At 33.0% G+C, this 27,180-nt stretch overlaps 3 protein-coding genes across 3 annotated transcripts; 1 reads left to right on the top strand and 2 right to left on the bottom strand.

Moving 5' to 3' along the window:
• Positions 1–2,383: 2,383 nt before the first annotated feature.
• On the top strand, positions 2,384–5,330 carry LOC122605874 (WEB family protein At1g75720-like). The gene is made up of 2 exons (XM_043778835.1): positions 2,384–2,635; positions 4,693–5,330. The coding sequence occupies exons 1-2, from the start codon at positions 2,519–2,521 to the stop codon at positions 5,161–5,163; spliced, it is 588 nt and encodes a 195-aa protein (XP_043634770.1). The 5' UTR covers positions 2,384–2,518; the 3' UTR covers positions 5,164–5,330.
• Positions 5,331–21,445: 16,115 nt separating this feature from the next.
• LOC122602626 (putative wall-associated receptor kinase-like 16) lies at positions 21,446–22,159 on the bottom strand. The gene has a single exon (XM_043775221.1). It carries the CDS (start codon positions 22,090–22,092, stop codon positions 21,493–21,495), a length of 600 nt encoding a protein of 199 aa, XP_043631156.1. The 5' UTR covers positions 22,093–22,159; the 3' UTR covers positions 21,446–21,492.
• Positions 22,160–23,345: 1,186 nt separating this feature from the next.
• LOC122604114 (putative receptor-like protein kinase At5g39000) lies at positions 23,346–24,168 on the bottom strand. The gene is made up of 2 exons (XM_043777014.1): positions 23,685–24,168; positions 23,346–23,455 (listed from the first exon to the last, which is right to left on the bottom strand). The coding sequence occupies exons 1-2, from the start codon at positions 24,166–24,168 to the stop codon at positions 23,346–23,348; spliced, it is 594 nt and encodes a 197-aa protein (XP_043632949.1).
• Between the last annotated feature and the right edge of the window lie 3,012 nt (positions 24,169–27,180).

The raw sequence follows: 27,180 nt of genomic DNA on the forward strand, positions 1-27,180 counted from the left end.
GTCAAAACCCAGGCGACCAGGCCCAGTCCAAAACCCAGCGAAGAAACAAAATCAAACTCGTTAACCGGCTCGTTACCTCTTCGGGCGAGTCGGGTCGGATTTGCACGGGTCTAGATCGGGTTGTGGGTTTTTGAGTCATGTGTTCATTCTTACTTATACAGATGTCTCATTAATAAAAAAAAAGGTAATGGAGGTAACCCTAGCCCAGATACCACAATTGGATATCCATCGACTTACCCCGTATGAGTCATATAATGTCGGTACAATACCTCAATCCTAATCACCACATGATCTGGGCACCCCGAATGATCGAACTCGCATATTTAAACTTCACATGTGGGTCTACGCTTCATTGGTAACGGGTACCTTAAAGTAATTATTTTTGTGCCAAGCGGGGATCGAACTTGAGACTTTAAGATCATTAAGTGATTGTTTTACCACTAGGTTGACTTCTTGTTGGTAGGTCATAGAATTATCATCGAATATATACTAATGACCATATTTGAAAAATTGACATACATATAATATTTCGTGTCGCGATTCAACAGCTGGATGTCTAGCATACGTTGTCTTGACAGGCTTCGCGCTAGAGATCTCCGTCGAAGTTAAAATGTTTATTTCAAATACCTGATGGGGGGAAACCTCCTAATAATTCGTCTGAAGGCACGTCCATTAATATGAGTAAACCCTGCCCCTCAGAATTGAACCCGGTATATCGAAATCATGCCCTCATATAGAGACTTAGATTGTTGTAATATAAATATTTTTAGGAAAATGATTAATCTTCCTAACCAATCCTCCTAAAAAGCCTCCTAACTATGTGATCATGACACTTGATTGAGTCAAGGGATGAGATTATGAGAGAGAATGGATGGATTACACTTGTCTTGATTTAAGGTTTTTAGGAGGATATTAGGCTAATTAGGATTTATCATTTTCCATATTTTAAATTCCCCGGTTAACCTTTAGTTACTCATATTAATTTTCTTATTATTTAATTAAATTTACTTATTTCTATACATAGTGATTAGTGAATTTATATATTCAACTTTGTTGCATGTTGAAAAGAAAATGAAATTCGAAAATGAGTGGGAACCTTTTGAATAGACAGGCTGTTTGCGAGGAATTTATAGAGGTGACGGACAAATCGATGTCGGTCGACGCATCGCAGCCACGTAACATAACCGCTTTGCATTTGTGTTTTGATGAAATCTATTGTTTACCAAATCTATTGACGCATATTCTCCCTTATCCGTTTACACCAACTATTTTGTTCAAAATGGTTATGTATTGCAAGAGGGGGGACCAAATATATATACATCCGAGAAAGTTTAAAGGCTAAAATCGTAGAATTATATTACTGTATTGGTTAGCTTTTGTTGGACATAAGTTTTATTCATTTTTTACTAAAAAAAAATAGAAAAAGTTTTATGTTGTTTTGAGCACGTAAGCTTTCCCCTTTATTCTTTCCAATTTATCATGTATTATTCTTAGACTATATTTATTTACTCAATTATGTTGTTCAGATATTGTTTAGAGCCGGACCATGGTTTTAGCTATCTGGATGATATATTATGCTATTAAGACAGTAATGAATTGCTTTGATACGCTATAGATGTTGTTTTAGCAATTATTCTATATATAATGACCCGTTGTTATTCCATATTATTGGATTATTGTAACCAAATGGGATGCTCGACTGGGCCAATTCGACCGAGTAACTCGGCTTGGCGGTCATGGGCAGGTTTGGCTCATTGTTTGAAAATAATGGGCCCGTCTATGTCATGATTTTATCCTTACAATGGGTTAATTTAAAAATATATTGAAGTGGTTTACAAATAGATATAAAAGTAGTAGCCATTAAAAAAATAATGGGCTACCTATGAAAAGGCAAAGGCTATTCAAGAATATATGCCAAAGGGCAAGGGTGTAGTGTCAATAATCGGCTCTTTGGCAAGTTTTTAACTTATAGGAGCATGCCATTTGTACTTGCTGATTTTTTGCCAAAACTTGCCAATTCCTTACCAAATTATATGGTGTAGTGACATTTTTTTGCCAATTCTTGCCAAAGAGCTGATGTAACTTGCCAAAAGGAAAAAGACAAAAAAAAAAAAAAAAACTTGCCAATTCTTTGCTACCAACATTCACTTTCATCGGTCAAAACTAGCCGATGTATCTTGCCAATGCTTGCCGATTAAACTTGCCGATACAGGCCGATGTAGATGTTATAGTATAGCCGAAAAGCCGATCCTTACCGATGGTTTTTGTCGATAAAACAAGCCGACTACACCCTTGCCCCTACATACTACAAGAGGCAAAGATATAGTACTAGAATTGCTTCAATGAAACAATATCAATTAACAATACAAAAGAAATGTAGTGCACCCACATGTAACACAGCAAACAGAATTCTGTGCAAGTTGAAGTGGCCGCAAAGAAACGAAGCTTCTCTTCTCATTCTCCATATCTTCACATTCCATCTCTCTTTTTCCACACATTCACTTATCACTAATCCATAATGATGACAAGAGCCGAAATCGATACTAGCGCCCCTTTCAAGTCCGTCAAGGAAGCCGTTGCGCTGTTTGGGGAGAGAGTTCTTGCGGGCGAAGTCTATGCCAACAAACTCAAAGAGGTCATTTCATTTTAAGTTTTCGCTTTGTGAATTTATGTTAGTCAAAATGTGAATATCAGAATATGGCTAAAAAGTGATACAAACTCTTATGATTTTGATTATCAAGAATGAGTTAAATGTTTTGAAACAAATTACAAAATTTGATAACAAATTTAAACAACACGTTCAAATATGTTGCTTATTAGTTATTAGTGACAAACAAAGTGCTTTGTACTACGTATACTAAAAGTTAAGAAATTGTTTTGTGTAGTTTCTATTTTATGTATCTCTAAATTTAGTAATTCAACAACACTACAGAAAAATATAATAATTAAGTGTAAAACTATAATATTTGTTCGACAACTCTAAATTTATATGTATCTCTATATTTAGTGGTTCGACAACACTACAAAATAATATAATAATTGTTTTGTGTAGTTCCTATTTATATGTATCTCTAAATTTAGTTTCTATTTATACGTTTTTAATAAGCAACGTTAAAAAATTATAAGAGTTTGTCATGCTTATAAATATGTAAAACTATATTATATTAAAAGTTAATGCTTATAATTAAGTGTAACAACAATTATTTTGATTACAAAAGTCTAAGCTTGAAAATGCATGAAAAATTGTCCACTATAATTTTAGGTACGGATTATCATATTTGATTTGTAATACCATTATTATCTGTACTTACACTTAATTTGACACACATTTTAGTGTGGATATATGAAAAAAAATGTGTGGATATTTGATTTATTTTTTGTAGTGCAAAAACTGTTTAACTAGTTATATGATCATGTAACTTTATAAATTACTATGGAATTGTAACGTCTAACCATTATGGCAGATTAGTCCTTAACTATTAGATGTAACCTTTAATGTCTTTCATATCTTAGCCCAAAGCCCCAAAGCCATCATTTTAATCCAATTGTTGTTATAAAAAAAGAGATGCAAAATGATTAAATTAGTGCTTGACAAATTATCTTGTATGGTTGATTAAATGCATTTTTGTATCTAGAAAATGTGATATCAAAGTAGCATGTACGTTTATGGCTTTATCAAGACATGTTTTCTAAGAACGTGCAATATGTTTAGAATGACATGATACGGTATTGATTACATTTGGCCTTTCCACAAGAAACAAAAGGTTTGCTAAACTAAATGTAAATAATATAGCTTTAATACTATAAATGTGTACCGACAATTTTTTTTTTTTTTTTTCCTTCTACAAAACGTAACTAAATAAGAGAATTTTAATTTTTAATACAACATTTTTTTATAAAAAGAATTATAAAGTTGGTAACACACTTTATTTAGATCACATAAAATGGTTTCGTATGGGAATAAAAAGCATGGGGGATTGCTTAAAAGTGAATGAAAGCATCCCTTTCTTACTGATCCATTACGTTTACGGCCCACTCACACAAAAAGGGTAGCTACTTACATAGTTATTACATTTAGAAAAAACCGTATATCTGTCTTTAATTTGATATTTATATATATTTGACTAAATGTTTTTTTTTTTTAATTATTTTTTTATATTTTTTTTTTTACCATTTTAAACAAGGGAAAGAGATTCTTATCTGTACTCTTCTATAAAGCATATTAGTTTTTTTTTTATTTTTAAAAAGTAAGCACTTTTTTCAGTATTTCCATAATACATTTTATACCCTACTTAAACATAAAACCCTTATATATCCTCATTTCCTCATCCTCTTCAATCATTACACACTTTCATCGACCTTCTATCACCCTCCCCCGCCGCCATCTTTCTCCACCGTCTCCCTCGATCTTCACTACTGCCTCCCTTTTATATTGTTCTTACTTTCTAATCACCACAACGCGCGAGCACTATGCTCGTTCTTTGTTAGGCAAAACTGAAATACACATTATGCAATCTCTCGAAACAACTTTTAATTTGTAAAGACGTTATATGCATTATTGTCCATACTAAATGGCCTATTAGGCATTGAAATATATAATTAGTAGATTATAAAGGAATTCAACAGAAAAAAAAAACTACCATTATGATCCGAATTTGAATGTAATATTTGTGTTTTACCTATATATTATAGATGCAACATGAAGAGGATGACAATGAAAATGGTCATAGTAATCGGGTTACAATAGAGTTAGAGGAGACCAAACAAAGGCTAGAGGAGGCTCGAGAGGATCGAGTGCTAATGGCAACTTGTCTATCTTCTCTACAACAAGAGCTTGAACGAACCAAATACGAGTTACAACAGCTCAAAGAGGACTCCAAGAATCACCTAGACATTAAGGAGGATCTTAAATTCATGGAAGATGTCACAAAGTTTGAAGTGAAATCAGAAAAAAGTCTTGTTGATGAGGCATCAGAGATCGAGTTTCAAAAGAAGAGGTATGTGACTTTTGCAAATCCGCCTTCAATTGAACAAGTTATGACACAACCACCCGAGGAAATCGTGCTTGAAAGGCAGCCTTCTTTGAGGAAGAAGAAAAAGAAGCCACTGATCCCGCTCATAGGTGGGATTTTCACTAGAAAGAAAAATATTATCCAAGTTTAATTTACATGTATAAGATTAAGGTTAATGATCAAAAAGGAATATCGAGCACTTACAATATGAAATGAGGGTTTATAAATTTGGGTATGCAACTTCATCAGAATGTTTTCTTGTAATAAGGCATGATGTAAACTGAAAGTAACTTAAAGGGGTTTTTTTGGATTTTTGTATATGTATGATATAATAATGTTCTAAGTTTAAGCAACATCGTATTGGATTAGCAATATGGACCAAAATGTTCTACTTTTACATCACTGTGTGTCTACACAATAAAGCAATAGTTATGGGTATGAATTCTTTTCCTTAACCAATAGTTGTAATTTAATTCGGAATCGTCTGGTACCGAAATTGTTACTGACGGTATTGTTTTGGAAATCATCAAAATATCAAATACGATATCTAATTTGGTCTCATACAAGCCGATACCGGTATGGTACCGATATCTTTCAACATTTCCAGTAATCTTGATATGATCCCGAAACCATTAAAATTAAGTATTGATCCTTGTCTCACTTATAGCTCCGTATCACGTTTTGCTATACAAAAAGGAGTGACGGCGCAACTTGTTGCTCGTTTGCCTTTTATTTCTATGTAAAAAACTATATCTATCAATGAAAATTAATGGATTCTTATCTAAAAAAAAAAAAAATTAAAAAGGAGAAAATCTATATCTATATCTATATCTATATATATATAAAGTTGAGTTATAGTTGCTTTGTTAGCACAAATGTGATGATGAAACTTATGATGAAATTTATGAGGGAATTAAAGTATTGATGTTAATTGCTTATGTTGTTTATATCTATATCCATATATAATATAATTAGCACCTATGATGCACCGAAACTTCAAACAGGTAGGCGTATCCGCTTCAGAAACTCCATGGGAACAGAATCGCATACGAAACGTTTCCTTGAAGTTTTCATATATACCGAAACGTTTCTGTAAAACTTCTATACAGTATCTAATTAATATTAGGGTTTCAATGAGCTTTTTCTATTCCAACTGCATACCCCCAAACACAAACTAACTACATTATACATTTGAGATCACCATCAAGCTTTTTCTATTCCAAAATTGATTAGTAAAAGTTTAATCCATGATCACCGGTCAACATCAAGCATACATTATAAAATTCATAATCTCTCAAATCTCAAGTCTTTCTTTATATGAAATCAATATATTTTTATTGTCGTATCTTTGCCGTACCCGTATCCTAAATTTTTTAGTTTTGTCAATCCCCGTTTCCGTATCGTTCCCGTGCCCCTTTGCAGTATCCGTTTCGGTGCTACATAGGTTAGCACAAATGTGATGATGAAATTTATGAGGGAATTAATGTATTGATGTTAATTGCTTATGTTGTTTATATATATTGTTTATGGTTCGTGTAAAGCACAAATTTTATGATGGAATTTATGAGGATATTTAAGGTTTTGATGATCATTAGCATTGTATGTAAGATGATATACATATAGTTTTATATAGATTTTGTAATAGTGGGAATGAAGCCATAAATGAGGTTAATTGCATTGATTGAGTGATGTTTATGATGGTTAATGATGCAGGGTTTGCGAAGGGTCGGTTTTAATGGTGGGTTGATGTTAGTTGTTCTTGTTGTCAATAATGATAATGAATGTAAGCATTAAACAAGGTAACCGAGAAGTTTAGAATGTGGTTCGTGTAATGGGTTTGAAAGTTGAAAGGAAAAAAGAATGATTAATAATGAGCAAAGGTGGGAAGGTGAAAGAGAATAATTAGATCATTCATTCATGAATCCCATCAATACATTATATCACACATCCTTAAATATGGATATTCACCCCCTCTTTCCTAGGTAAATATATCTCCCTTTTTGTTTGTTATTGAAAATCTGATTTGGGGCTTGCTTCATCAGTTCATTGGTTCACTAGAGTCTTTCCCAGGTATCATATTCTAATTTCTTTTTTGAACATTCAATATTACTAATCAAAAGGCTAGCAAGGTGCTAGAGCAACTTACAAGACAAAGGAGGCGAGAAAAAGAAAAAACATAGGGATTAAATATTAAAAGCTCTCCAGTTCTCTCAATTAAATTCGGGGTTTTTTGCTCGGTTTGATGGCTATAGGAAGCTTGAGTCTTTGATTTCTTTAGCTGCAAATATGATGGATGGGAAAGACGGTGTTATTCGGCATTATCCATATGGTCCAACAGTAAGCAAGAACAATGAGACTGATGTATTTTGATTTGTTGGGATCGACTCCTAGGTCTTTATGGATTATGAACAACTCTTTTGCCGTGGGCAGTTTCATCAGTGGGATTTTGCACCAGGTTAGTATGTATCATATTCTAATTATTAATTTAATTTTTTGAATGTTGGGTCTTTATGGACTCTGAACAACTCCTTTGCCGTAGACAGTTTCATCAGTGGGATTTTGCACTAGGTTAGTATGTATCATATTCTAATTATTAATTTAATTTTGATCAATAAGTTCATCAATTTTTTTTTTGTTGAATGCATGTACTCGACATACTTTTCATGTGGTCATATGTGACGATTCGCGTGTATGGCTTTCTTGTTGCACCATGGCTATCCAGAGGATTTGGCAGGGACCACATTATTACCAAGAGAAAACTTATGTAGGTAATAGATCGTCATTTAATATCAAGTAGTGGCTTTTCCAAATTACACGTTAATTAAACCAGATGATTAGAAAAAGGCCCAATGTTTATATGGGATAATTTCCCATACTCCGTTTGCAGGGATTGAATTTTGTTGTTGTTGTTTATATGTGATAAATGCCTAAAATGGTGACCAGATCTTGTTCAATTGCTGTTTTTGGAAACGAGGGCCTTTTTGCCTAGGAGAAAGCGTTGAACTTTTTTTTTTTTTTTTTTTTATAGAAACTATCGATATCAATATGCGATGATTACTAGCAACCCAGACAATTAATTAGGTCAAGATCATGATATGGGAATAACTTTGATCAGTTTGTCTAATTTTATGTGGCACCTGCTGGTAAACTTGAAAACAACCTTATTACCAAATTTTCAAAAGGCTAACGATTTTTGGTCCCTTTTTATGCAGTTTTTCGTATGTATATATCCAAAAAAAAAAGTGGGGGAAAAATATAATAACCATTCACTATACAACTGAAACCCAACTCTTTAGATACCTTTTTTACATGCTCTTGGTTAAAAACTTCATGAAAGCTAATTGGTTAGTTCTCTTTTCAAGACAAACGTTGAACCTGAGTCACTCAGATGATGTGATGAAACTTTTGATATTATAGGTTGACCCTTATATAAGAAATTGCATAACAAGTAACCCTAATGTTGTTTCATAACTTGGTCTCCAGCGTGACCCCATCAATGTTTTTTTTCTAGAACGGCGACCCCATCAATGTTTTCAGATTATCATTTTGTATATAAGTTTGATTTCTGGTTTTTAGATTATTATAGGGTGGTTTTGATTAAAACTTTGGAAAACTAAAGATTTTGTTGCCAAAAAAGCCATGTCATAGTAGTTCTCAACTAATGGAAACATCGACTTTTTGTGTTTGTAAGTTTACATCAAAAGTTATTATATATATCATGAAATAAATTTTTTTTTTTCTTTTCTTGTAGGACAGGTTGGAGAACTTGATAGAAGAAATGGTTGCAAAACAAAACATTTCTCATCAAAACGAGCACGAGATGCAGAGGTTCATTATATGCCGGATAGGTAACACAATTTAGGCTCATAAATTTTATGATAGATCACAACTTAAGTCACTACGATTAATAATATCTAAGATTCAACATAAGTCAATATGATTTATAACTAAACTGAACACTTGAGACGCGAGTTTTATTCAGAGGAGGAGAAGCAGAATAAATGAGAAAATGAAAAACTCAACATAAGTCAATACGATTGATAACACATACTATCTTATATGTATAAATCGATATAAATACTAATGTATATAATATAATGATATTTGGTTTTGTTTTATTAGACGGATAAGGCTTCTATGCTGGATGAAGCTATTGAATATATGCAGCAGCTCCAACTCCAAGTACAGGTATGAAAACAATTTCTAAAAAAGTCTTGTCAAAGTTTTGGAGTTTTTAAGTACTTTTTGATATAAAGGTTAGCAGTACTAAGAAATTGTAATTAAGTAGTGTGAAGTTCAAAAAAAGCCACTACCAAAGAAGATGTTATCTATACTATCTTATAATAGTTATTACTTTCTCTCTCATAAAAATGTTAAATGCAAAATTACCATTTTACCATTGATAAATTAATTTACATCATCAATCCCTTATTTTCTAAAATATATCCACTACCCCTTTACATCAATTACATTAAATCAATTACTTACACCTACCACCAATAACAGTTTGTCACCACCACGACCGACGTCACCACCATCGGTCGTCGTCACCGCCATCGGTCGTCGTCACCACCAAACCGCCGTCGCATATCGCGGGTTAGGTGCTAGTTCAATAAAAAGTAAAAGTAGACTCGTTTGAAATGGATTGAATTAGTACGGAACGAAGTGAGTTGGGCCAGGTTCCTTTTGTTGATTATTAACCTAAACTTTGGGTTAATTGTGTCGAGTTCGAAACGTATGTTAAAGTCTAGTATGTATATGTGTCAAGTATAAGAGGTTGCTTACGTAAATGTAAAAGGGCAGACAGTTATGTAACTGTCTTGGCACCCATTCAACGAGACAGTTATGTAACTGTCTTGGCACCCATTCAACGAACCGACATGACTGTTAGAGACACCCCTTAGAAACTACATATATGTGTCGTATGTACACAAAAGGGTGTGTGGGTGTCTGTACGATCAAAGGGTGTGGGTCACATACCCGATGAGAAGTCTGTAACAATTGTGTGAACAAATATTACAAGTCTGTATCTAATAGAAAGTATTTTCATATATTACTTGTGATTTTGTTCATCATAGTAAGATTAAACCCAACATTTGGCATCAGAGCGCGCTAATCGATCAAGGGAAGAACATCGATTGATAAGCGAAACCGATTCCGGGAATTAACCGCAAGAACAAAAGAAAGAAGCGGGTGTGATTCATTCTTCATCAATCTGTAATTAGAAGAAGAAACAATAGAACCACCACCACTTTGTAAGTGAACCGACACCACCACCACCGTCGCCCGAGAAGAAAGAAACAACCACCACAATCCATCGATTACAGAAGGGAAGAAAGAGGGGTTGAAAGTTGACCCTAATTGCAGAAGTGCAAAAAACCGATTTGGTGTTTTTCTTTTGGCGACCAGGAAGAGATAACCGTCAATCAATAGGAAAAGTAAGTATCTGTAGCTGTTTTCTGATCGATTAGAAAGAAGGGGAAATGGTTTTTGTGTGGCTGCCAAATGAGAAAAAGGAAAAGCATATCACTTTTTTATTGTGAGATGATGAAAGACACACATAAGTCAAAGATGAGGGATACTTTCAAAATGCATCGGAAACACTTTGGATAAGTTTTCTTTTACTTTAACTTTTACTAGCATTGTACCCGCGCGATGCGGCGGTGGTCGTGACGGTGACAGTGTGGTGGTGGAGGCGAGTGTTGGTGATGGATGCGACGTCGAGTGTCGTAGATAATTCATATAAAAGTAATTGATTTAAAAGGTTAATGGAGATATTTTAGAAAATAAAGGATTGATAGTGTAATTTAATTATTAATGTTAAGAGAATAGTGTATGTAAAAATATTTTAAAGGATTGTAGGTGAAAATATTACATGAGAGGGCATTTTAGACATTTCCCCCATGTAACTTTCAACATGGGGGGTATTTTCTTTAATATAGAGTATAGATATATTTTCACTTTTAGAATTTTACAAATTTTAAAGGGAATTTTGATAAAAGGAAACGATGAATATTTTTAAATTCTAATTGGTTGGGGTTGTCAGGAAAGTAAGATCAAGTTTTGTAAATTTTGTTTTAAAAGAAAAAGTTGTTTTACATTAATAAATTACAAAACTTAGAATTGAATCCTTATGGTTCATATTGAACCTTCTTGGTTCACAAAGTAAGACCGAACCCGTGTGGTTCACAAAGTAAGATGAAACCTATCGTTCAATGAAACCTAGTGTTTAACGAAACCTTAGCGTTTCAAAGTAAGTACGTAAGAAAACTCTAGTGTTTCCATAGTAAGTAAGAAGAACGTTAGTGTTTCAAAGTAAGTAAGTATGTGCATATTCTAGTGTTTTTCAAAGTACGTCAGAAAAACGCTATTGTTGCAAAGTAAGTAAGAAAGATCATTGTTGGTCAAAGAGACACATTTGTGTTTCGTAATACGTAAGAAAGACTAACCTTGATCAAAGTAAGAGAAACATTTTGTTTCAAGTAAGAAGTCCTTCGTGGCAAGTAAGAAGACCTTCGTGGCGAATAAGACCTTTGTGGCAAGTAAGAAGACCTTCGTGGCGAATAAGTCCTTCGTGGCAATTAAGACCTTAGTGGCAATCAAGACCTTCATGGAAAAGCAAGAAAGAAGACCTTCGTGGCAAAGCAAGAAAGAAGACCTTCGTGGCAAGGAAAAAAAGAAGACTTGTGCAGTGCAAGAATTAAAACGTGTGGCACAATCAAGAAAAGGCAAGTAAGCAACAAGCATGACAACAAGGAAATGTATATAATGCAAAGACAAAAAGAAAGACAAGCAAGATGAGTCTAGTTTCATTGATGGCAATGAAGAACCAACCTTGTTGTAAAGAACAAGACAAAACAAGTTGAAGACCTGCCTTAAACCAAAGTTTAGTGTTGATTATTAACCTAAACTTTGGGTTAATTGTGTCAAGTTCGAAAAGTATGTTAGAGTCTAGTATGTATATGTGTCAAATATAAGAGGTTGCCTACGTAAATGTAAAAGGGCAGACAGTTATGTAACTGTCATGGCACCCATTCAACGAACCGACATGACTGTTAGAGACACCCTTTAAAAAACTATATATATGTGTCGTATGTACACAAAAGGGTGTGTGGGTGTTTGTATGATCAAAGGGTATGGGTCACATACCTGATGAGAAGTCTGTAACATTTGTGTGAACAAATATTGCAAGTCTGTATCTAAAGGAAAGTATATTCATATATTACCTGTGATTTTGTTTATCATAGTAAGATTAAAGCCAACACCTTTGACCTCCAATCATGATTTGTCTTTTTTCGTAGGTGACTCTATAGTAGTTAAAATATTAGTTGAGTGTACGAAAGTATGTTAATTAAAGCAAGGCAATACCAAGAACTATAGTTAAATTACATCTACATGTAAAAATAGGTCATCTAAATGATGCACACTATATAACAAAAATTGCACATGTCATGTACGGAGGCAACAACAACTATAGTTAAAAGCACATACTATGTCTCTTAAAGGAATTGCTACAGAATTTGCAACAGGCTCAACAATGCCTTCAGAATTATTATCCTTCTCTTCAAGTGTGTGTGTGTGTATATATATAGATAGAGAGATAGATAGATAGATATACATAATTCGATCTGCTATGTTTATGCAACTTTTAGATTATTGTTATAAAATACAACAAAGAAGGTACCTGGAGTAGGTCACGTAGGTGTGTCAAAATGAGTACTTTTCCTAATGTGGGCTGGAATTACCCAATTACACATTGTTTACATGTTAAATTTTATAATTAATAATGTGTTAAATATAGTCTCAAATGCTATTTAATTTTATATATAATGCAACTTTTATTGTGTTATTGGGGCTAGGGTTCCCTCCTTTACTTTTTTTTTTTTTAAAAACTTTTTTTATAGAATTTATTTATGCATTTTAGTAACTTTGGATATCTTTCAACCTTTTGATGATAATGTGTGTTACTTCTTCCGAACAGTTTTCAGGCTAAAACCACATTATAAATGTTAACTACAGTTTGTCCTAAGCTGGTAGGCGAACAAGAAAAATGTTTATTATAGACATCAACCAAAGTAAGTGGTGGCATGATGGATGGGTTAGGCAAGTTGGATAACAGTCCGGGTTGAAAACCGGGGCACGTTGTTTTGAACCACAATTATCTTATTCTCCCTCTTTTCTGAAAAGTTTAATTAGTTCAGGTTTTACTTATGGTTACAAAAACAATATAATTACAAATAGTAAAACAATATAATTACAAAAAGACTTTGGTACCTTTCCACCTGTTTGACCAATTCCCATTTTAACTACAACAGGATGTAAAAGTTTAGATGAAATTTTATATATTTAGCTCTTTGGTTTTTAGGTTTGCTAGAAGCACAAGCAAAATAAAGGTTATAAGGGGGAGAAGAGTGGTCACGGCTTGAGCAACCCTCCGAGGGTACACCGCCACCATCACAGCGGCATGCAAACGGGCTGGGGGCTGGTGGGCTTTAAGCCAGCTGCGGCATGGGAGTGAAAAGGGACGTTGGGAGCATGGGCCGGGTTCAGCATTTCCAACCGTTGACACACTTTAAAAAAAAATTCCCCTTTCTAATGTATATGTATTATGTATATCTGTGTGTATGAGTTTCGAGCTAGAAGACGCAGTGTGTATATATATATATATTTGTATTAGTTATAATTTTAAATATCATGTTGATCAATTTTATTACAGTATATTGTTTTGTTTAAAAAAATTGGTTTATTAAATTAAATGAAAAAGAAAATATTTTTGAAAGGGTTGAAAAAGTCATGAATGCCATTAAAAATGGTTGGAAGGGTTGAAAAAGAAAATTGAGTTGAAGTTATTTGATTGGTGGGATTTGGGAGGCATGACCCCTCTCCCCCTAACTGGGTTACCAGTTAACATTGGGTGTCAAAATAATTATTTCTAAATATATCAATTTAGTGGTGAACATTTCTTAATAGAGGTTATAACGGGGTGCTTTAGGTGATATTTCAGGGATCAACCCAAGTAGCTATTGCCTTTTCTTTTAAGGAACCTGTTGGGTTGACCAAATCATAATGATTGTTTTAAACTTCTAATGGCTATAGCTTTTACATTGGCAACTCCATGGCTAAGGCACGGTAAACTCAAGCTACCCAAACCTCTATTACAGACTTGAACGCCTTTTAGTGCGCCCATCACCTTTTTGAGATCGTTTATGCTATGCCCGTAACTTTGTAAGAAATGGTACAAGAAATCGGTGATTAGTAACTTTGTAAGATTTTGTATGAATGTTTCAGGTATACACAACTGAATTTTTTTGTTTTCTATTTTGGTAATGGCAACCTTCAATGTACTTGGCGGTTCCAATTTTGCTTTATGCCCGCGAGAGATTAACGACGACTTTCAAATTTATTGTCAAGCCGCCCAATATGTTAAAGGTAATAATCCTTTTGAATTTGTCACAGGTGGAATTGGAAATTGGCAGGTTGGGTAACGGGTCAAAACTAAGTGCCATTTATTATCATATTTTTCGTAGCTGGATAGAGTATCAAATGGATTACATGAGTTATGTTATTTCAATAATAACTTAATGTGATGATAAAATAAATTCACGATGCATTAGAAGTACACTTTGGAGACTTTCAACCCCACTTATTAAACTTGAGAAACTTCGAGACCAGTAACAAACCTTAGAACTGGAGATATTGTAGAAATCAAACTGGTAAGTTTGAACTTTTTTACGGTTTATATATTATAATGTGATGTGGATTATTTAAATTGGTCGAAAGTACTGAAGAACAGACGTAGGTTGTCTTCTTACAAGGGGATTGTAATCTCAAAGCAAAATGTCATAGGTTGTCTCCTTACAATGGGCTTATTACATTTGGATAATGCATCAAGCCATGTGCTAGAAAAGCTAACACAAAAAACTTCATTCTAAACTTCACCGATAGTTAGATCAACTAAAGGAATGAACAATAGAAGAACTGCTACAGATAAATTTTAGGAGCTAAAAGCCTCTACATCTATTCTCTAACTTAATCATTTAAACATATCTAATTATCCGTTTATCCGGACCCCATATAATTATATTTGGCTAATCTGATTCTTATTATTCAATAGAACATATTTACTAAGTTCTTTACCTTGGCTGAACTTAGATTCTGTGGCCAAGTAGTGGTTGGAGCATGATACTTTTAGGCTAAAGAACACTTATCAAAAGTGTAAAGAACACTAACCAAAAGTTTTAGCTAACCTCAAACTAAGACAGTTCAAGCGTAAAGAACACTTATCAAAAGGCACGATTATGTCTGCGCTCTGGAAAATTGCAGCAAACAGGCGCCACTATCCCACAAAAATATCTTGCCGAAAAGGCATTTCCAGTCTTACAGGTATTTAAACTTTTTTCCCAGTTTCTTGTGAAATTTTTGATACCCCAAAGCTTAAAGCTTATGACATACTCAAACATTTCACTTTCTATCCATATGAAACAATTTTTGTTACGATTTATCTTAACTTATTTGATCATGTTTTTTGGTAAGGATGAATAGGCTGTTTCTATTACCGAAGACGTTTGGTCATCTCTAACATTAACAGATAAAAGAGTCTTTGTTACTTTGTTATTTGTATTCCTGTTTTTTCCAGTTGCATATACAAACTTTAAAAACCTCGAAAATAGTTTAAATAATCGTTCAAAAATCTAAACGTCACCCTATAAAGCCTTTAAGTCAAAGTTTGAGGTCTATGTACACTTGGTCCTCTAAAGAACCGTTGATACTAGCATTGAATCAGTCATGGTTTAAGGGGTGAATCCAAACAACTCAAAGTTGACAAAAAAGTTAGTGAGCTAACGGGCCAAACGGGTTCATTTTATACGGGCGTAAATGCTACTCTCTGTTAATACTTAATCTACATTTGTTTTTGATGGACTGCTTTTATTACCCAAGACGTTCGATTATCTCTAAAATGAACAGATAAAAGAGTCTTTGTTGCTTTCTTATCTGTATTCCCTGTTTTTTCCAGTTACATATACAGACTTTAAAACCCCAAAATTTGTTAGAAAAACGTGTAAAATTCTAAACGTTTAAGTCAAAGTTTATAAAGCCTTTAAGTCAAAGTTTAAGATCTATGTACACTTGGTTCTTTAAAAAGTTGTTGATTCTAGCAGTGAATCAGTCATGGTTTAAGGTATGAATCCAAACAACTCTGAAGTCGACAAACTGGTTGGTGAACTAACGGGCCAAACGGTTACATTCTATACGGGCATAAATGCTACTCTCTATTATTACTTAATCTACATTTGTTTTGGATATTATAACTATTTGAAGTATTATTAAATCTGGTAACTAAAATAATAGCACCAATATATGACTATTTTTGTAATAATAATATTCCGAAGATTGTAATTATATTAACCAACTTATAAGACCTACAGATTTGGGGTCTTCTGCGATCTAATAGCTTAAATGGTGACTATGTGAAGTTTGGACGGCCAATGGGTATAGTGTCACCATGCTATCATTGGGCGCTATTGAGTATGTTTGATGCAGCATGTTTTGAATGCCATCAAATTGGGCACCCAATGTTCTTTGGGGACAGGTGCGCATTCGAGACACTTACCAATTCCAAAAAATCTTTCCTTCCTACCTTAACTGAATGGGATGTGATATTTGTATCAATTCTTTTAATATTCTTACCACACTATACAAGTATCATTATAGACTATACAAATATCAATTGCACAAATGTGGTAAAATAATCAAAAGGTGTGGTACTAATATCAATTCCCACTGAATAGTTAAGATATAGTGTTGGGTCACCTATCCTTCTAGAATGTCTAATTACATTAAAGAAATGACTATATTCTTCCCTTAAATATTTCACTTTATTAGGCTACCAACAGAAGTGAATTTGTCTCTTAACTTCAAATGTATTAGTTCTATGTATCAACCAGCAACACCCCATCGGTTTTGGGTGAGCAAAAATAGGATCACATATGCTTGCAAATTACCCAACCACACTTTTTCGTATAATTTAGAAGTAGGAGTAGAATAGTACGCCGTTTTAAAATAAAATAAGTAAATAAGGTTTGCTCAACAAGGCTAGAGGTCCTTTCCTACCTTTGGTGGAACCTGGAAGGAGCCTCTCTGCTTTAGGTAGAGCATAGGGCTAAGACTATCTACAACTCAACATCCCCCATATACCGTGAAAGACGACATTGGGTGTTACTTTTACTTTTAGTATGAGGCAGTAGTAGAGTAGTACTACCGAGGGAAGAAGTTAACGTTCATTATAAGCAGACCGTAGCAATGGTCACTTCCTAAATCGTGTTTCATAATTCATACATTGCCATAACTTAGTTATTTGAGTAAATTTATATACTTTACTATCTATTTATATCTTCAAAAACGGATTTTGTAAGCAAGAAAGTTACATCTAAAAAAAGGAAGCTTTGTGATTTAGTTTGGAGCAAGAAAGAAAAACGCATTACAAATATTGACCCAAAAAGAAACTGTTAAAGATGATTCTAGATCTCTTTTGGCGGAGGAAGATAAGTTGTTTGAAGATGCTAAACTAGTTTCTGTAGGTGAGAGTTTAATTATATGAAGACATGGAAGTCGAAAGCTTCTGGATTAGTAAGAATCAAGCAATAAAAAAAAATATCCCAGAGATGACCCAGAAGGGAAGATTCACATGACTTGGAACATATTGTAACTTATACGGCCTCTTTATCTTGCTATCTGAGTATACAAATTAAAACAAAAATGTTTGTTCTTCCTTGACTATTGACCATGGTTCCTTTTGGTTTATGCTTTTTACATTCAGTTAACTATTCTTTACTAAGAGTGTCTCTTTGATCCTATTATGTATTAAGCAAGTGCTTTGACAAGAGATTATGATGAAAGTTAAAGATATCAACAAAGACGTATTATAAAGACATGATCGAAAGGAAATATTGACTATAGTAGAATCTATATATGAAATATTGAAAATTTCTCATATGTGACATGACCTTACTTTTCGATGTAAGATGAAACTTATAACATATGCATTAGATATGTTTTTACCAAGCCGTGTATCGCGCACTCTAGTAAATATTAAAAAAAAAAACAAATAATCTAGTTTAATGACTTTAATAGTGTAATCTAATTGCTGTTCAAAAAAATTAATACATATCTAATTAATATATATATTAAAAACAAAGGTACGGAAATGCGTGTAAAGAATAGTAACGGGCCATTTTATTTCTTTGGGCCCGTTTTCATTTTCTTAATGGGTCACTTCATTTTCTTTTGGACCCATCTTATATTCTTAATTACTAATTATGTTTTGATCTTTTAAATTGCTTCTAATTTGTTTACAAAAGATCACTTATTTTAATTACATATTATTATTTTTAAGTTTGTAACATTTTTAAGATTATCTCATATTATTAAAGTGAACTATTACATAGTACATATACACATAACAGTATGGTGTATGTTTGGAATATATACACATAACCATCTCTGAAAAATTTGTTTGCAATACTTATTAGTTTTAATGTTATTTCGGTTGATGTTTTATTATTATGAATTATTTTTGTTTCACTTTCTATTTTCAATGATTTAGGAAGTTAGCTGTAAAGGTACAGAAATACGTGTAAAGAATTGGTTAGGCCACTTCAAACATAATTCTCTTGTCAAAATATTTGAAAGTGTATATAATATGAAACTTAAAACATTATTTTTTAGATAATAAAACATAATAAATTTTTAGATAATAAAACATTATTTTATTATATTATATACACTTTCTATTTTCAATGACCATCGTCACTTCAAACATAATTCACTTTCTATTTTCAAAAAAATTGAAAGTGTATATAATATGAAACTTAAAACATTATTATTTAGATACAATAACATAACTCAACAAAGCTGTAAAAAATATTTTTTTCAGATATGCTCAAGTCATGACCGATACACCGAGTCTACAATGCTAACCAATTTTTAGTACGAGTATGACAAACTCAGATCGTCACATGGTTGATACACGACTTGATTCCAAACATTGAAAATAGGCCACTTCATTGAAAACAGTCTACAATGCCCGTTTTCATTTTCTTAATGGGCCACTTCATTTTCTTTTGGACCCATCTTATATTCTTAATTATTAATTATGTTTTGATCTTTTAAATTGCTTACAATTTGTTTACAAAAGTTACTTACTTTAATTGCATATTATTATTTTAAGTTTGTAACATTTTTAAGATTATCTCACATCATTACAAGTGAACTATTACATAGTATATATACACGTAACACTATGGTGTATGTTTGGAATATATACACATAAACATCTCCGAAAAATTTGTTTGCAATACTTATTAGTTTCAATGTTATTTCGGTTGATGTTTTATTATTATGAATTATTTTTGTTTTACTTTCTATTTTCAATGATTTAGGAAATTAGCTTTAATTATGTATTAATTTGTTTTTTTTATTTTAAATATTCTACTTTTATACTTATTATCTTTTAGAATCTATATAATATATTAGTCTGTTTTTAAAAATTATAGTATCGATTTTTTCTAATTTATAATTACTTACTCATTAAAAAATAAATATCAACTCAGATTTTAAGCTATATAATATTTCTAAAAACATGTAATAATTTTTACATAGTACGGAACACAATAAATATAATGTCTTCTGGGGTAACGTCCGGGTAACGTATCTTGTTTAGAATAAAAAATCAAGTCATTGTCAATCACATATTTCTAGCCCACCACCCAGACTCTTTGAGTAAGTCCGGCCCATATACTTTATATACCAATATATTTTACGTCACGGGCCCATTTTCACGAGAGAAAAGCTATACCATATCTTACATTCTCACGTTATATAAAAAAATTTGAAAAAAATATCTATAGACTATAGATGCAGCTGATTTTCGGAATCAAGTCGTGTATCAACCATGTGACGATCTGAGTTTGTCATACTCGTACTAAAAATTGGTTAGCATTGTAGACTCGGTGTATCGGTCATGACTCGAGCATATCTGAAAAAAATATTTTTTACAGCTTTGTTGAGTTATGTTATTGTATCTAAATAATAATGTTTTAAGTTTCATATTATATACACTTTCAAATTTTTATCTTATAAAGCAGATTTCTTCCAGATTTTCAATATTGAATTGAAATTTTCAATATTGATTTTAAGTACATCATTAAAATACCCCTCTCATCTATTCTATATTTATCTAAAATAACCATAATACCCTTCCTCAAATCTCAACCAATCATCTTTTTTCTCTCTCCTCCATAAATCATTTATTCATCCAATTCATTCAAAATCTTTTATCTCAAAAACCGTACATCGATAAATTATAAAAATTGTATGGGTGTTCTTAAAATTTCATGCTCTTTCATTAGAGATGTCATTCGATATATTTTCGACAATTTTTTAAATCCAAGGGCAGAGCTCGTACGGCTAAGGAATTTGACTATCATACTCTATGACATATCAACTCCTATAACCTATCATACTCTATGACCTAGGTATCACCCCACCATCTCACCGCCGCAACGCGTGGATACTTGCTCTCGTTTCATATAATTTATGAATTTATTATTTTAAACAAAAAAACCCAAGCTTTTTTTTTTTTTCTTTTTTCGATCTAAGTCTTAAAAAATCTTGACTTCCTACCTAACCGATCAAATCAAGTTTTAACTAGTTCTCACATTACATATCCAAACACCATTATATCAAATATTTGTGCACACTTGTACACATGTGCATTTGTTTTTTTTTTCCACAATTATAGATGTGTGGATTTGGTTGATTAATACACACTTTAAATTGTGTAGTAATTTTTGGCGGCCATATTCTTCACACAAAGATGAAATGCGAACTGCGAAAGAATTATATGTATGCATTTTATTATCTGTAAATATAAATATAAATATAAAAAATATAAATATGTAAGTTATTTGTAGTGAATGAAAAAGTTTTACTACTGCTGCATTCACTTATGTTGTAAAACATCTAATATATCTTTTTCTTAATCCATTAAATTCTCAATAGCTAAAGTGGCTAATTAACAAACATTCTCTGTGCTGCATTCACTTATGTTGTAAAACATCTAATATATCTTTTCCTTAATCCATTAAATTCTCAATAGCTAAAGTGGCTAATTAACAAACATTCTCTGTTGAAAACAACAAGTGTTTAGAGTTTCAATTTATTATTAAAATATTTTAACATCATATTTTCTTTCATTGTCTCTGACAACCACTATGTCAAATATCACGAAAACAATTAAATATCGTAATATAGTTTGATAATATCAAAAACTGAAAGATTGTATACATATTTTTCCTCCTATTGTAGTACGTATTAATTTCTTTTTTTAAAGATATAAAAGAAATACAAACATAAAGAAAAAAAAAATACAAGACATAAAGACATTAATTTCTTTTTTTCATGCTGGGTCTGTTCTCCCCTTTTAGGTCCAGGCATCTCCGCATCTACATGCCAGGCCACTTGCTGCTTTTAGCTGCTCATCTGTGGCCTCCACTAACACTTGATGATCAACAATCTCATACAATCGATTCTCCTTCTTTAGTTTTATAAAATATGTTGCTAATTTTCTTTCCTCTTCTGCTTTTTCCATGCTAAATGGTTTATTTCCTGTCAAGAGTTCCACAAGAACCACTCCAAAGCTATACACATCACTTTTATCTCTTAGCTGACCTGTATGGAAATATTCGGGATCAATGTAACCGAGTGTACCTGTAACCAGTGTACTAACGTGATCGCAATCCTCAGGGATTAACCTTGAGGCACCAAAATCTGCAATCTTGGCAGTTAAATTTTCATCCAACAAAATGTTAGTAGGCTTCACATCTCTATGTATGGTAGACATTATAGTATCCGTGTGAAGATATGCAAGTGCGCTAGCCGTATCATATGCTATCCTTAAAAGACTATCCCATGCCAATCTCTTTCTTCCACTTTCTTTATTATGAATGTGGTCGTAAAGAGTGCCATTAGGAACGTATTCATAAACTAATACCGGGACCTCAGTTTCCAAACAACATCCCATAAACTGCACCACATTTTGGTGATTAATTTGGCTAAGAATCACAAGCTCATTTATTATCTGCTCCACTAATCCCCTCAAGTCAAAATCTATACCTGTAAAACTTTTATCGCTGGCAAAAAACTTCTTGATTGCTACAACACGATTGTCTTGTAGGATTCCCTTGTACACAGTAGCAGAAGGTCCCCTTCCAATAACCATATGGCTGGCATAATTCTGCGTCGCTACTTCTAACGTTTTAGCACTAAAATTTTTCATAAAATCACCAAGAACGTTGTTCTTTACTCCATCTTCCAATGATGGATCCCCATTAAGCGTGGGTTGCTTCCGTTTCTTAGCTGTGAGAAATTTAAAACATACATGTGGGTTATATATGGTTTTCTTAATGTAAAGTTTATTTGAAACCTAAAAAGGCAGCCGGATGAACGAATGAGACTAAACCACTGTCTAGCCTGGAGCATGAAAATGATATATAAGTTATACAATGTACACTTTTATCTCATCTCATAATAAAAAAAAGGATTTCGGGATATTGCTTAGTATTAAAATTATATAAATATGAATTGATGATTCATATAAAATGGTAATCACTAGATTGAATAATGATCACAAAATGTTATTATTTTTGATTATTTTGAAAAAAATTACGGAGTGCTTCATTAAAAAAGAAGTTAATTCGAACCGATTGGCAAAGAAGTTGGGCTGAACGTCGCGACCGGATTATATACATGGCACACATTTTTAAAAGACTCCTAGCATAGCAAACAATTATTTCTGATAGCTTTGACCAACATGAAATCTTTTCGATATAAACGATCATCACTTGCTCAAATTGACACATAGATCATACCATTCTTAGGGCTTTACCTAATCACCCAATTTATGGCTATTAACATCGATCCTAATTTTTCTAACAAATGTTGAGGTATATGTCAATTTTCGAATTTCATTTCATACATATAAATAATGCGTATGAAAGATAGATGCTCACACGTAGTCAGATAATCAGTTAATCACTCACATAATTAAAGGAGGACACTAAAATACCTGAGTTTTCACGAATGGAGTTAAAGAGAGTAAACACGTCAACCATTCTAGTAAATATCGACTTTATTTTGCCTCGAGTTTGCAACTGCACGGTAAGTACAGATTCCAGACTAAATATAACCTCGGTCATGGTAGGACGATCCTTCGGATGATATTCTAAGCATCTTACAGCGATTCTAGCAAACTCCTTCAAACATTTCGGGAATATTTCATTCAGAATCAACTATATTCTTTAAATTTCCTTCTCTAATAGACTCTTTTGCCCATGTAGCTAAACCATATTCAAGGCTCCTATCCACCGGTCGTTTCTGACACAACACTTCAAATAATACCACCCCAAAAGCGTATACATCAGACTTCCTTGTTAGCTATCCAGTGGCAAAATAATTTGGATCAAAATACCCAAAAGTGCCTTTTACAAGAGTTTCAACACAAGTACGTGGTTGATTCGTTGGGTCTATTCTGGACAACCCAAAATCCGAAATTTTAGCTGCCCAACTTTCGTGTAACAAAATATTTGAGCACTTGACATCTCGGGTGTATAATACCAAACTCAATACCAGTACCGGTGTGGAGGTAGTCTATCCCACGGGCGGCACCTATGCAAATCTTTGGCCGGTCAACCCAAGAAAGACGGGTGCGGGATTTATGGAGATGATCTTCAAGAGTTCCATTCGGCATATACTCGTATACAAGTATCATTTCTCTTTCATGGTTACAATAACCAATGAGAGACACTAGATGAGAGTGACGCAACTTGGAAAGCATCTCGACTTCAGCCCAAAACTCCGTTGCCCCTTGCTTTGACATCAAATCTAACCGTTTGATAGCAGCGGCAACATGACTAGTTCCAATAATAACTTCACCTTTGTACACTTTTCCAAAGCCCCCTTTACCAATCACCAAAGACTTATTGAAGTTTTCTGTTGCTAAGAGAATTTCTTGCAGTTCGAATTTATGGCATGGTTTTAACCATTGACCTGTGGAGGTGGATGGTTTAAACCTGACGACATCGTATCTATCAAAAGGCATCTTTGATGAATGAAAAAAGTCTCCATGGTCGGAGTTTCTATTCCCAAGTCCATTAATTACTTGAAAAGACAAAAGCACCCTTAGAGGATTAAATGAAAAGAAAAAAAGATAGGGGCATGTAGGTCACTTCAAGTGCAAAAAGGATGAAACTGAAAGAAAAGAAGAAAAGAAAAACAAATTCATAGATGGAGCGAGTTGTAAGTTTCCAAATATAGTTGCGACGAGTTCCATAGTCAACCATGTGAACGTGTCACATAGTTAGAAATAAAAAGTTTAATTTTATCCGGCCTTTGTCTTAAAAAACTTGTAGTTATTTACTTATTCAAATGAAGTTTAACCATAAATCAGCCCTTTTTCTATAAGGATAAGTGTCTAGGAATTTAATAAACTATGCACGAATGTTTATGTTGTGTAATGAACTACTTGGACGTTTATTGTATGTAATGAACTTTCAAATTCAGGTTATTGGATGTATCTGACCAATAAAAAACTTACAAGTGGCAGCTTACATGGTTGCCACATATACCGGGTTGCACTAATAAATAAGATTTAAAAGTTCATTACATATAATAAACAACTAAGTAGTTCATTACATAACATAAACATTCCTGCATAGTTCATTACATTCTCATATACTTATCCCTTTTCTATATTGTTAGGTGAGATGTCCTAATCTTTTATTTTACAAAAAAATTAGGTTATTATAAACTAATACTATCATTCTACTTACACAATGTAGCGGTAATGGTTGCGAAGGCGGTGTGATAGTATCTGATGAATGATGATAGTAGTGACTATTGGTGCGGGTTTTGGTGTCGAATTAATGATGTATGTTAATATAAATGTAACTTATGTAAAGATGATGGTAAAAATCTTTAGAAAATATAAAGATACTCGCCAATGTGACGACGATGTAGTGGTGGTAATTGATGTAAATATAATTATTGTAAAAAGGATAGTGAAGCTATAAAAGACTAGCACGGTACTCGCACAATATGGAGGTGGTCGTGGCGGCGAGGGTGTGGTGGTAAGGGCGATTTTTGGAGGTGGATGCGGCATCAAGTGGTGTTGATAATTGATGTGAAGTGTTCAAAAAAAAAAAGATGAATGGAGATATTTTAAAAGATAAAGAAAAAATCCATAAAAGGTAACTTTTTTTACACAAAATTCATAATAAGGGAAACATATTTAGTTTCCGTCTATTAAAATGTGACTCTTCTATTACATTATGGAGAAGTCCATTCTCGTTATGGTCGATCCACGTCCTACCGTAGTGCCCGGAGAACCGATGTAAAACTATGGACACACTAAAGCAAGTATATCTATGGACAAACAAAAGCAAGACCTAGTAAAACTATGAACTAAAAGTTCCTTACATCTTTTTGTTTGCCCCATGTTTCTTCTGCCATTTGTTTGGCATATTCAGGATCATCACATATCAAGACATTGTCAAACAAAGTTCCAGATTTTACCTAAAATCAAAGCATCACATTTGTTTTAGGATTTGACCATCAGGAGATGCATAGCAATACATAACGTAATTATGAAATGATTACCTGCCATAGCTCAATACCAACATACTTCAACTTGGGAAAAACATAGAGTTCAGGGTCATCCTTAAAATCTACAATTTAAAAGTAATAAATTGTCGATTCAAAGTCGAAGAGTGAACTATAGGCAAGAAGATATCAGTAACGCCTTTATAGATAAATACTTGCATGAACTTACTTTGTAGCATACCCACAGATATCAGGTCCAAACATAACACTGCAGGTTAAAACTAACACATGGATTTTAGCGTATATAAACAGAGGGCTAATACATATGATACATATATATATAGGGGTTGGGTATTGTAAAACAAGTATTAAAGTAAAACAAATAAGACAAGATCTTGACAATTAGATCATGGTTAAAATGATGCACGAAGATTCACGAAGCAATTGATGCACGATGATTTTCATGATGCACAGCGATCTTCATTGAAGAAAAATCTATTGTTTTATTTGTTTTACTTTAATACTTGTTTTATTTTACCTAAAACCTAAAACCTAAAACCTATATATATATATATATATATAGGGAAAAGTGAATATATGGCTATCATGTACCCAAACTTAGGTGCAGATCCCCTCACATATCAATATTTTAATATTTGTTATAAAATTAAAATATTATATGTGTGAGGAGTTCTATACCCAAGCTTAACTACATAATAGCCACATATTCCCTTCCCTCATATGTATATATATATATATATATATATATATATATATGTGAATGTAATAATAACCTGTATGGGGTGTCACTGCCAAATTTGGCCTGGTCAACATCACCACTGAACAATTTCATATAACCACCTCCGCAATCAAGTTTTTGCTCATGCTTAACAGAAAACCGAAAAACTAAAGTTTTGTCTTTGTTGCTGAATTCAGGGTACTCAGCAGATATGGCATAAAATCTGTAGTCTTCACTTGTCTGAAATCTGAATACCTATAACAATTAAAAGAAGGAAAAGATTAACATAGTGTGTTACATAACACAGTTTGGATTAATAACAAATCAATGAACATTATACCAATAAATAAAGCATTTACAAAATAACTTCAGATTGGTGTTTTTACAGCAAATAAGCAATATAAACATAAACTGCGCTACAAAATGAATCCGAAAATAACTCAGAAGAGGAGCCTCGGTATGGTGAGACATCCCTTGAGCTCACTTAATTTGTTGCGCAGTTGTGTGTAAAAGCATAATGCCTAACTTTGGTGTAAAGGTTACAGTACCTGAGACATTGACTATCAGTGCGAGGAGGAATACATGCAGCTATTTGAGACCAGCAGTAACCATGATCCTCAATTGCTTGTTTCAATTTCAAATCTTCTTCTTCAGTCCCCTCATTCATATTAAATGAAGGATTCAAGCAATTAACCCATCTGTTACACAAACAAAACCTTTAATCATTAAAAACTCGACTAAACATATGAGTGTATGTACTAGGGATAGAAAACT

The sequence above is a fragment of the Erigeron canadensis genome, chromosome 6, assembly GCF_010389155.1.
Source record: "Erigeron canadensis isolate Cc75 chromosome 6, C_canadensis_v1, whole genome shotgun sequence".
NCBI classification, from domain to species: domain Eukaryota; kingdom Viridiplantae; phylum Streptophyta; class Magnoliopsida; order Asterales; family Asteraceae; genus Erigeron; species Erigeron canadensis.

Excerpts from the sequence above, each read along its gene's own strand:
- LOC122604114 (XM_043777014.1), bottom strand. The coding sequence starts at position 24,168 with ATGCCTTTTGATAGATACGATGTCGTCAGGTTTAAACCATCCACCTCC. Across the intron at positions 23,456-23,684 it reads CGGTACTGGTATTGAGTTTG|TGTTGTGTCAGAAACGACCG; the intron begins GTATTATACACC and ends TATTATTTGAAG.
- LOC122602626 (XM_043775221.1), bottom strand. The coding sequence starts at position 22,092 with ATGGGATGTTGTTTGGAAACTGAGGTCCCGGTATTAGTTTATGAATAC.
- LOC122605874 (XM_043778835.1), top strand. The coding sequence starts at position 2,519 with ATGATGACAAGAGCCGAAATCGATACTAGCGCCCCTTTCAAGTCCGTC. Across the intron at positions 2,636-4,692 it reads ATGCCAACAAACTCAAAGAG|ATGCAACATGAAGAGGATGA; the intron begins GTCATTTCATTT and ends TATATATTATAG.